The sequence below is a fragment of the Polyodon spathula genome, chromosome 7, assembly GCF_017654505.1.
Source record: "Polyodon spathula isolate WHYD16114869_AA chromosome 7, ASM1765450v1, whole genome shotgun sequence".
Lineage (NCBI taxonomy): Eukaryota > Metazoa > Chordata > Actinopteri > Acipenseriformes > Polyodontidae > Polyodon > Polyodon spathula.
The window spans coordinates 8,221,997-8,234,189 of record NC_054540.1 but is presented as its reverse complement, the minus strand read 5'-3'; the positions used below and the strand labels follow the sequence as shown (position 1 = coordinate 8,234,189).

Genomic DNA, 12,193 nt, shown 5'->3' with positions numbered 1-12,193 from the left:
ATCAAAAATACACTTTATGTAAAACATCATTAAGTAGAATCTGCAAACATACGCTTTGTATTAATACAAGCCCTGAGAGCTGGAAAAACTTAAATATGCTGTTTAAGATTAATTGCCCTGATGATTTTTTTTTCCAGACACAGGAATAGCCAGATGGAAATAAACAAAGATAGGCCTTTTAATGTCACTTAAAATGAATAACATTGTCAAACTAATTGGTTGATTGGAGTAATGTAGCATAAAGCAACCTTCTGATTTATGCTAAAGTAACAGACGACTGAAAGTAATGTTTTGAAATTAAGTCCTTATAACAGGGGAACTGACTTCCTGGATTGCAGTAAAAATGGTTATAATCTCAAACCTTTCCACACCGGCCAAGGAAACCATCCGAAATATGCATATTTTTGTCAACATATTGCAACAATAATAATAATAATAATCTTTATTTTTATATAACATCTTTTCATAGTGGATCACCATCACAAAGTGCTTTACAAGATTCGAGACTAGGGTGTGTGAACTATGCATCAGCTGTAGAGTCACTTACAACAACGTCTCATCCAAAAGACAGAGCACAATGAGGTTATGTGACTTACTCAGGGTCGCACAGTGAGTTAGTGGCTGAGCTGGGGTTTGAATTGGGGAACCTCCTGATTACAAGCCCATTTCTTTAACCACTGGACCACGCAGCTTCCTACCAACTTTTGCAATGACATATTTTGATAATGGTAGATGATTTTCACTTTTTAACTAGTAAAGAATGATTTCAAATATTCAAATGTCAGCTATTCATTGCACCCCAATCATCTGGACTGAAGATTGGGCTACCAAGCTTCTGAACCCTGCAGACAAGGGGCAAGCAAGTCTGGGCTGCTGAAGCTGACATTCCTACCCAAACCACAGGAGCACAATGGTCATCACTCCCTGTCGAACCACAGACAAGATCAAGAACCAGTGTTTTACTGTGTTCATTGATTTTAGTTTTTACACTATATAAAAGAAAAGTAAACTGCATTACAGAGCTCACAATGCATTTGTAAGCACAAAGTAATAAAAAAAACTCACACAAGCTAAAAATGACAAAGTCTTTATTTAGTTTCTACTCAAATCACCCTCTTTACATTTTTTAACAAGATAAATTCACAAAAATAGAATATATATATTACATTTGCGTTTAATTATTTCTCATACCAACAAGGCATTATATGCCGCCTGTAATATGATGTTAACAACAACAATAATAAAAGCATTCTTTTTTAAATCACAAGGACATAAATATTTGCTAGAATATCAATAAATTTATCGAACATTGTTAAATAGTGCAGCGCATACTGTATGACTGTATGATTTCTTGTAATCAAAGGAGAATTAGTATGTTGCTTCTTATTTTCAAGATGCTGTTTCAAGCATAATGTTAAATATGTTTCTTGAAGGCAAGACTTTGTAAACCTTGCCTTCAAATTGATTATATGTAAACAATCCAGACAAATATTAATAAAACACCATAAGGTGTTATATAAAAGTGCTGTGTGTGTGTGTGTGTGTGTGTGTGTGTGTGTGTGTGTGTGTGTGTGTGTGTGTTATCAAGCCAAAAAGCCCTACACTATTATTTAAAGCAGTTAGAATATATATGTAATATTTTCAGCTTTAAGCATCTTTAAAAGAAGCTTGTTTAAGCAGCCAACTAACTGACTTTTTTTTATGATCCAAACCAAAAAAAAAAAAAAGGCTAAATGTACAAGCTGGTCATGAACTTGTCAACAAACTGACCCTTTGGATATTATAAATCAAATCTGGAAACATGTATATTTATAAAGGTTAACCAGAGGTTGGAAAACAGTGAAGGATATTGGAATGTACTGTAAAATGTAGTTACGGACAACTATTTTTAATTTTTTTTGCCTGCAAGGATAGTTTTTTAGCAGATTTATACTTTACAAAATGAATGCTGTGAAAGTACAATTTCATTTGATGTTTCTGTCAATTTGCAGAGACAACGAGCTCTAGTTTAATGTGAAACAAATGGTGACATGGACCTGGCCCATCCTATGATTCATGCATGCAGGTTATACTGAGAAAGCACATGTGTTCAGACAGCATGTTATAGACTGAAGGCTGGTACACTCTGCATTTGTACATAATTCTTTATTTTCCTACCTCGGTATTCTAATTCCCGGTGTACTGTCCTTGCTACGATTATTCCGAAATTCAAGGGAATATTAAGCTCTTAAAAAAAAAAAAAAAGGTTTTATTTTTATTTTTTATTATTATTTACCTCAAGTTAAATACCATTCTTCCAGCAGTACAATGCCTGGTCATTCCTTGTCTCATTTGGTATACACATGATCAATGAGAAACAGATTCAGACCTGCATGATTTAGAGTAATTGTTATGATCTCCACGAGTGCCTGTGCTAGAGGTTGGACTTCTGTTGTGGATCTTCGTTAACAGTGTGTTCCTCCTGATGCTGCTGCCCGAGCGCTCTTTCTTAAACTTAAGCTTTACCTTCTGGCAGGAGGGGAAGCAGTGTGCACAATCTTGCAAGAGATGCCCACTGAAGAACATGTATATCCAAGGATTGCAGCAGCTGTTCAGGCTTGCTAACAGAGCTGATAGTGTCACTGCGGTGTTTTCTGAGTCTGAAAAGATGAAAGAATTATTTGCGGTGACGGTGGAAATGTGTTTTATAATAATAATAATAATAATAATAATAATAATAATAATAATAATAATAATAATAGAATTATATACAATATAAATGAGATGTAAAAGTATTTATACTATTAACTGATTTTTCCCATTTTCTTTTAGATAATTGACTAAAGAGGGTAAATAGAAAATCTATACAACTAAAAGAATGTAATATCTGGTCATATTGTTTGCTTTATTTTATTATTATTATTATTATTATTATTATTATTATTATTATTATTATTATTATTATTATTATTATCATCAGAATCTGGATCGACCTATTCAGCTCTTAACCTAGCTGGTTAACTCGACATTTGCTAAACACAATGATATGACATTTTTGAATGATATGTATTTGTAAAACCATATGTATACTGCATTCTTCTTACATATGACGGGTCCAGGGATCTAGTGACTAATTCTTTATCAGGCACAGGCAGAAACCCTAGTGTCCGTGAACGAATCAAAATACTAGTTTTATTCATATTAAAAATAAAAAAATATATATATATATATATATATATATATATATATATATATATATATATATATATATATATATATATATTTTTTTTAAACTCACATACATACCATCCCAAACGAAAGTTGGATCCCAGACTGACCACATCTGCACAATGAAAAAAGGAGCCCAACAAACAATGTACGCCAGAACAATGACAAAAGTCATTTTCACAGTTCGCATTTTGGCCCTGGATATCGTTGTCACACTGCTAACACAGGACGTGATCAGTCCGTTTTTGGACGCTGTTTCGCCCTGCTTTTTCTGGGTTTTGTATTTGATGTTCTTCCAGATGTTATAGCAGATAAAACCATAGCAGATCACTAGTATCACAGCTGGAATGAGAAAGATACCAATAGTTATCCAAGTGATATATGCCTTAACACCCCATGGCTCTATAAAGTGTGCCCAGCAGTCATAGACGTGGGAACCGGTTTCAACTTCACTCAAAGAAAAGATGAAGTACTGAGGTATGCTGAGAAGCAAACTACATAACCACGTGTTGATTATCATCAAATACGATCTTTTGGTAGGTTCCTGGAGAGTCTTCATCGGGTGGCATATGGCAATGTAACGGTCCACAGTCATCATAACCAGCATGTAGGTAGAGGCAAACATACCCAGAACCTGGAGATGTTTCACGATTCTGCAAAGAAAATCTGGACCAGAAAAACGAAAAGTTACCTCCCAGCAAAGCTGAGGCAGGACCTGGAAAAAAGCAACCATTAGATCTGCCAAACTGAGATGCTTTATAAAGAGATCCATCCTAGAGATTTTTTTCTTGGTCCTGGATAAAGCCATTAAAACACTCAAGTTCCCAATGACAGCGACAGCAAAGGTGATACTGAGCACAGTTATCTCTATCTTGGCTACATCTTCATTTCTTCCAAAAAGGTTGCTTTCATTATGAAAAACACTCCTATTATCACTTGTCACTTGATCAATTGTAGTAGAGGGCTTCAATGATGGAATTTGAACAGCGAAATTCATCATAGTTTCTGAATAGTTCTCCATGTGAACGCAAAAGTGCAAGCAACCCTTCGTGCTCCCCTCTCTGGCTTAAGCAGTACAACGTAGCTCAGTTGAACAGTTCTCTTCTCTTATGTGTGACGCTGACAGCTGAGCGCAGCTGAGAAGATGCGATTGCACTGGGTATGTTGCTTGAATGAGAAAGCTTGGGTTTTACAGAGGTTCATATTTCAATGTCTCCCAAAGTACCAATCCCACTTTCTCTACGTAAAGAGTCACGCGCTACACCCCAATGCACAATAAAACAGCGCACAATATTTAACATCACTTACATTTCAATACTTTCTGGTTTGATTGTACGACGTTGGATGGTAGCTTTTTTTGGGAATATACTATATAAACATATAAAACTAAAACGTGCATCACACACGCAACATATAGGCTAACTAGCTTCCAATCTAGTGTAAATAAATGTATATTTTTTACGTTGTTCCGTGATCAAGCATAGTATTTGTTAACAAAACTTGTGCCATAATACCATGAGAAAACACATAATTGTGTCGTAAATACTTTTTATATATATATATATATATATATATATATATATATATATATATATATATATATATGTGTGTGTGTGTGTGTGTGTGTGTGTGTGTGTGTGTGTGTGTGTGTGTGTGTGTGTGTGTGTGTGTGTGTATATATATATATATATATATATATATTATGATATATATATATATAATATATATATATAATACGCGCGCACCAAGTTCAACACTCAATTCGTATAAACCTCAGCGACAGATCAAAAACACTGTCTAAATAGAAGCATTTTGAAATTTGGAACTGGGAATATACCAAAGCACATTTTAAAATAAAACTAACTTGGCAGCCCAATTTATGACTGAAATCTTTGGATGCAGTTTGACCCTGTGTTTGACCCTGTCTGTGAACATTGTAATTTCTTACTACATAAAGCGAAAACTTAATTATGCTGAAAACGTTGCTGCTGTGGAGGTGAATTTCTTTAGTAAGCTAGGGGAGACCGGGGACAGTTGTAACATTTTATTTTACCTTTCTCTCCATTGTGCAGATGATTTTAACTAGTTTGACCAGACTTTGATATAAACTACTTCTGTCATCTGTCCTCTGCCAATCCCCATAGACATCCAGTTTTAAGAGCTGATATACATATGGCAAGAGGGCTTGAAAGCTGTCCGGTGTTACAATTGACAGGGTCACTTTTAATGGGGGTGGGGTCAGATGTAACATTCTGTGAAGATTATTATTTGATTTCCATTACATGAGAGTAGAACTTCATTCTTTAACTTCATTAAAACTTAATTCTGATTTGAACTCGGCTCTCGCCAAGATAAGCACCAACCAAGACGTAGCTTTACAGTAAACTAATGGGATCCATTTGCGTCTCCATCCATTTGTGTTTCCTTCCATCTAATGATGTAATCCTTCCTTCCTTCCATCTAATTAAGTGTAATGCTGGCTCCAGGGATCAGCTTATTTTGCCTCTCCAGCGCACACACAACGGATGTGATGCTGGCTCCGGGGATCAACCACAGTGCAGTCTCCCCACAACAACACATTTAATTGAACTAAATAATTTAATATGTAATTAAAGCAAATATGTTTTTTTTTTATTTAACTCAAAAACTGAATATCTTTGTTGAAAAATCTAAATATTCACATCAGGCTTTTATTTTTTTCGGTCCTACTTTTAAAACTTTTTAACATTCCTAAAATTATAGGCCTTCAAGCAAGAATATGTCATTCTGAGTCACAATTGTGACATCTGAACATTTTGTTTCCTTCAGTGGAAGATTCATGTGCCCAAATACAGTTCAGCTGATGGTATATGGGGTCAATTGTAACAGATGGCTTATTTTAACACTGCAATGTTCTCCCTGCAGTATAGAGGCATACATGTTCCTGTACATCATGCTTTAGCTCATGCAAGTCTGCTGTTGAGTCAGAATAACAGACAAAAAATCAAAGGGCATAATAGTAGGAGCATGCTATAGACCACCAGATTCAGACGGAGAGCAAAATAATCTGTTATACAATGACATTAGAAATGTGTGTAGCAAAGGAGAAGCCATACTAATGGGGGATTTCAACTTCCCCCAAATAAAATAGGAAAACCCGGTGGGTAGCGCGAAGGATGAAATAGAAATGGTGGAAATGACAAATGACTGCTTCCTAACACAATTTGTCAAGGCACCGACTAGAGGGGAGGCATGCCTTGATTTAGTCTTTTCAAATAACGAAGATAGAATAACTAAAACAGAGGTCAGAGAACCATTGGCAAACTCAGACCACAACATGGTCTCATTTGAAGTGTTTTTTAAAACCCCAAAAGTAATGACTAAAGCTAAGGTTTATAATTTTAGAAAAGCAAACTATGAAGGTATGAAACAAAGACTAACAGAAGTAGATTGGAGTAAAATAGAGAAAACACCCACAGAAGAAGGATGGTTGTTCTTCAAAAATGTAGTACTAGAGGCGCAAAACAATTACATCCCTAAAGTAGACAAATCTAAATGTAAAACTAAATTGCCAAAATGGTTTAATAGATCAATTAAAAAAAATATTCAGCGAAAAAAGGCACTTTACAGAGCATTAAAAAAGGACCAAAAAGTAAGTACGCAGAAAGAGTACACAGAACTGCAAACACAAGTCAAAAAGGAAGTTAGAAAGGCCAAGAGAGAAATAGAAATGAACATTGTTAAGGGAGCTAAAACCAATTCCAAAATGTTTTTCCAATATTACAACAGCAAGCGAACATTCAAAGAGGAGATTAAATGTTTAAGAGATACAAATGGCAAAATTGTAGATGAAGAAAAAAAATAGCAAATATATTAAATGATTACTTTTCACAAGTTTTTACAAAGGAAGATACTGACAACATGCCCCACATGTCATCCAGTTCCTATCCAGTTTTAAATAACTTTAGCATAACTGAGGCAGAAGTGTTAAAGGGACTAGGAGCTCTTAAAATAAACAAATCCCCTGGGCCAGATGAGATCCTCCCAGTAGTACTCAAAGAAATGAAAGAAGTAATTTACAAACCGCTAACCAAGATCATGCAGCAGTCTCTTGACACAGGGGTGGTACCGACAGACTGGAAAATTGCAAATGTAATACCGATCCACAAAAAGGGAAACAAAACTGAACCAGGTAACTACAGACCAGTAAGCCTGACTTCTATTATATGCAAACTTATGGAAACTATAATAAGATCCAAAATGGAAAATTACCTATATGGTAACAGGGTCCTGGGAGACAGTCAACATGGTTTTAGGAAAGGGAGATCGTGTCTAACTAACTTGCTTGATTTTTTTGAGGATGCAACATCGATAATGGATAATTGCAAAGCATATGACATGGTTTATTTAGATTTCCAGAAAGCTTTTGACAAAGTCCCGCACAAAAGATTAATTCTCAAACTGAACGCAGTTGGGATTCAAGGAAACACATGTACATGGATTAGGGAGTGGTTAACATGTAGAAAACAGAAAGTACTGATTAGAGGAAAAACCTCAGAATGGAGTGTGGTAACCAGTGGTGTACCACAGGGATCAGTATTAGGTCCTCTGCTATTCCTAATCTACATTAATGATTTAGATTCTGGTATAGTAAGCAAACTTGTTAAATTTGCAGACGACACAAAAGTAGGAGGAGTGGCAAACACTGTTGCAGCAGCAAAGGTCATTCAAAATGATCTAGACAAGATTCAGAACTGGGCAGACACATGGCAAATGACATTTAATAGAGAAAAGTGTAAGGTACTGCACGCAGGAAATAAAAATGTACATTATAAATATCATATGGGAGATACTGAAATTGGAGAAGGAATCTATGAAAAAGACCTAGGAGTTTTTGTTGACTCAGAAATGTCTTCATCTAGACAATGTGGGGAAGCTATAAAAAAGGCTAACAAGATGCTCAGATACATTGTGAAAAGTGTTGAATTTAAATCAAGGGAAGTAATGTTAAAACTGTACAATGCACTTGTAAGACCTCATCTTGAATATTGCGTTCAGTTCTGGTCACCTCGCTATAAAAAAGATATTGCTGCTCTAGAAAGAGTGCAAAGAAGGGCGACCAGAATTATTCCGGGCTTAAAAGGCATGTCATATGCAGACAGGCTAAAAGAATTGAATCTGTTCAGTCTTGAACAAAGAAGACTATGTGGAGACCTAATTCAAGCATTCAAAATTCTAAAAGGTATTGACAGTGTCGACCCAAGGGACTTTTTCAGCCTGAAAAAAGAAACAAGGACCAGGGGTCACAAATGGAGATTAGACAAAGGGGCATTCAGAACAGAAAATAGGAGGCACTTTTTTACACAGAGAATTGTGAGGGTCTGGAATCAACTCCCCAGTAATGTTGTTGAAGCTGACACCCTGGGATCCTTCAAGAAGCTGCTTGATGAGATTCTGGGATCCATAAGCTACTAACAACCAAACGAGCAAGATGGGCCGAATGGCCTCCTCTCGTTTGTAAACTTTCTTATGTTCTTATGTTCTTATGTTATAGTACACTGCAAGCATGTACAGATGTTTAAAACATAATTCGACAACAAAGCTATTTCCTCTTCTCCCTGACCACATGCAGCTAAACACTATTTCAAAGAAAGAACTCTGAATGGTCTTTGTATTTATCTTTTGACCCTGTTATAAAAAAAAAACAGATAATGAAAGACAACTAAAATGGTACTAAAGCTAGCTTTTAACTGTGCTGACCCCAATATTCAGAGTTTAGCAACAATACCTGCCACAATGGAGTCCTATAGCAGACTATAGGGAATAGAAATAAATAATACGTTTTAATAAAACTGTTACATTCTAAAAGAGTGTGTGTTTTTATTTAGTTTTTCGTCTCAGGTGAAGTTCTTTTACTATTTGTTAAGGAATTGCTCTTCAGTTAGTTGTCTGCCATAAACATATGTAGGTCAATCGTAGTGTTTATATAAGTGTTTTTAGAAAGAAACTTTGGCTGATATAGTTACATATCTATGTGAGATGACTAGTACCATGTCCAAGTTTTTTAAATCATTCCAAGTGGTACTTTTAACAGAGGGAGGCTGTACATTTGAAGCTACTTACTCTTTAACTAAAAAAGAAAGCATAGTTTAAAAAATCTACTGTAGAAAACTTTTTCTGGTGGACCCTTAATCTTCTTTGTTTGGTTGTTGTTTGTATGTAGATGATAATATAAAACCAATTATAACACAGCTTGGAAAAATAACAACCTCTGATTGGTTAAACAGCATCACATGACTGCATCTATATAGTGCATAGCATGGCGTGTATACTAATGAGCCTCTTCAAACAGAATAAATCAGTACACACCACTACATTCTAAATTCCATGAAAAAATGTCATTTTATTTGTTATTAGTTACAAACCACTGCCAAAAATGAGGGACATTTCACCTATTTCCTTGAATATATTTGGGGATGAAACTCCACCTAACTGGTACAACACCAGCTTACTGAGTGAAGACAGCAGTCCATCTGAAAATAAGTAAATAAAATAAGTACACCAGCAAGAGTAGACACATAACAGTAGATGAGGAACAGCTAAATGAAATGGAAGAAAACAAAGATTGAAAAAAACACACCAAAAAAAAAAAAAACTACAGCATGGGCTGGTTAATGTACTTAAAGATACAAATATGGACATTCATTTCATAGAAATAAGTCCAGCAACATTAAAGGAACTTTATGCCAGTGCAAGAAGTTCAGCTGGGGGCCAGTATTCAGTCTACAGTTTTATAATTCTGAGCTGGACTAAATAGATATTTTAACAGTAGAAGTTTTAACATCTCTGCTAACAGTGAGTTTAATTACCAGCCTGGATTTTAAGTATCTGCTGGAAACTGAGACGTAAAGTGCGTAAAGTCTGGTTAGATCAACTTAATCTGGCACGGCTAGGACGCAAGGGTGTCCGACAACTAATAAAAACATCTTTTGAGATGCAAAAGGATGAAAACAGACTTGAATATGTGTGCCTTGCATATAACAAGGACTCAAACCTCAAAATCTGGCTTCAGCGCAGCTGCTCCTGCCTTCCTCAGTGTCATTTGAAACTCCGCCCATCATCAGCTTGTGATTACTCCTCTAGTTTCTAGCCACTTTCAATGCAGAAATTCACAATAAACGAACCTGTGCAATTTATTTTTAATAAGCGAACAATACCTGAAATTAAATTAAATTACATTTGGGACTATATTACACTGCGGATGTAAAGATACTAAAAGTTTGTTTCTTTCTTAATTATTTTAATTATTTTTCTTTCCACAAATGACGGGTAGCCATGTTAAAAGTGGTATAAACCACTTCGGGGCCCTGTGGTTCCGATGATATATACCATTTCTGGGGTGGTTAAATAATACCACCCCAGGCGTGATACATATCATGGGAACCGCATGGCCTGTCGTGGTTTATACCTTACATGTTATATATATGTACATGGACCAAGAGATTGCATTATTGATATTCATTAACAACAACTGATGTCTGTAAATGAAGACAGCTCATCAGTTTTAGATTTTTGGATCTTATTCTAAGTTTGGACTTGCATAAACTAAATGAAATTAATATTCTAAAATTCTATTTTATTTTATTAAAAAGTTGGTTGTTGGCAAGCTCTTCAAAAGCTAAATGTCATGAGAAATTCCCATTGCATATTTGAACTGCATGTCAATTAAAGAGCTTAATATGTACAGAAGCAAAATAAAAGTAGTGTAACTGTAAAGCAAAGTTGGTCCTGTTAGTCCAGGGCTTTATTCAACCAATTCAGTTTTTATAGTAGCAAATTATATATGAAATGCCTCTATTTAGTAATCTGTCATACAGCTGCCCACTGCCAGCTCTCCTGGCTTCAGCTAGCTCTTGCCAGTACACAGGTCCCTAAATTTATACCACCTGGACGTCTCTTCATCTGGGTTTAATCTAACCTAACAATTTCCAAAATAAGCCCTAAAACAAACCCATGAGATCCAGTACACCTTCATAAACTGTCCCAGTTCGAGGACAACACTGGAGGGGTTGGATTACATACTACAATATCATCGGTTTACATGCAACTAAAAAAAAAAAAAAATGGCACTCTTAATCAGGCTTCCCAGATATTGCACATACATGCATATCAGATGACATTTCAAATTCATAAATTACTTTTTTCTAACTCAGAATACATGGTAGTAATAATAATGGCACATTGTTTTTGTTCATGAAAAATCCGGATAATTAATGTTGACATTTTATTATTTGTCTAGCATCTAGTACATTCCAGTGATTGCATACATGTTAATCATTCAGCTGTAGTCTTCAATTTTAACCTCCCCCTGACCACATCATCACCCACAAGCTTATAGATTACACAGCTTCCTTTAACATTCCAACTGCAAAGTGTTTTTTGCTTGAATATCGAGTTTCTGTGATTTAATGTTCAATTTATATGCATAAATCAACCGTCATAATTATTTTGGTTAAAGGAAAGATATTCCGGGATCATTGGTGTTATTGGAGCATGACACTATCAGTTTATATAGAAGTGCTGTAGATGCTCCATGAGGTGCTCTCCTGAAGTAAGTAGTTTAAATACTGAAGTCTTGAATGCAGGAGCATTTAAAAAAAAACTGTTAAAAAGGTAATTTTGCTGAAGACCTGTAGCTTTGGATATAGTCTTAATGGATTTAGTCCTGTCACACCTCACATTTGACATAGTCAACCACTCCATTCTCCTGTCCTCCCTCACTGAGCTGGGACTCTCTGGCACTGCTCTTGCCTGGTACTCCTCCTACCTCTCCGATCGCATGTACAGGATGTCCTGGTGAGGCTCACCCTCTGCCTCTTGTTGTCTTTCGACAGGTGTCCCCCATGGCTCAGTCCTATGTCAGATTCGCACATACTCTTTTTATTTATATACTGTATATGCTTTGAGCACACTCTTAAACTCGGGGGAGACATTCAGGAGAACATAA

The 12,193-nt window shown here is 35.7% G+C and overlaps 1 protein-coding gene across 1 annotated transcript; it reads right to left on the bottom strand.

Annotated features, from left to right (window-relative positions):
• Positions 1–1,919: 1,919 nt before the first annotated feature.
• Positions 1,920–4,228, bottom strand: LOC121319000 (arg8-vasotocin receptor-like). The gene is made up of 2 exons (XM_041256235.1): positions 3,286–4,228; positions 1,920–2,639 (listed from the first exon to the last, which is right to left on the bottom strand). The coding sequence occupies exons 1-2, from the start codon at positions 4,226–4,228 to the stop codon at positions 2,347–2,349; spliced, it is 1,236 nt and encodes a 411-aa protein (XP_041112169.1). The 3' UTR covers positions 1,920–2,346.
• Positions 4,229–12,193: the final 7,965 nt, after the last annotated feature.

Coding starts and splice junctions, on each gene's coding strand:
- LOC121319000 (XM_041256235.1), bottom strand. CDS start 4,228: ATGGAGAACTATTCAGAAACTATGATGAATTTCGCTGTTCAAATTCCA. Junction 2,640..3,285: donor TCCAACTTTCGTTTGGGATG/GTATGTATGTGA, acceptor TCATCTTTTCAG/ACTCAGAAAACACCGCAGTG.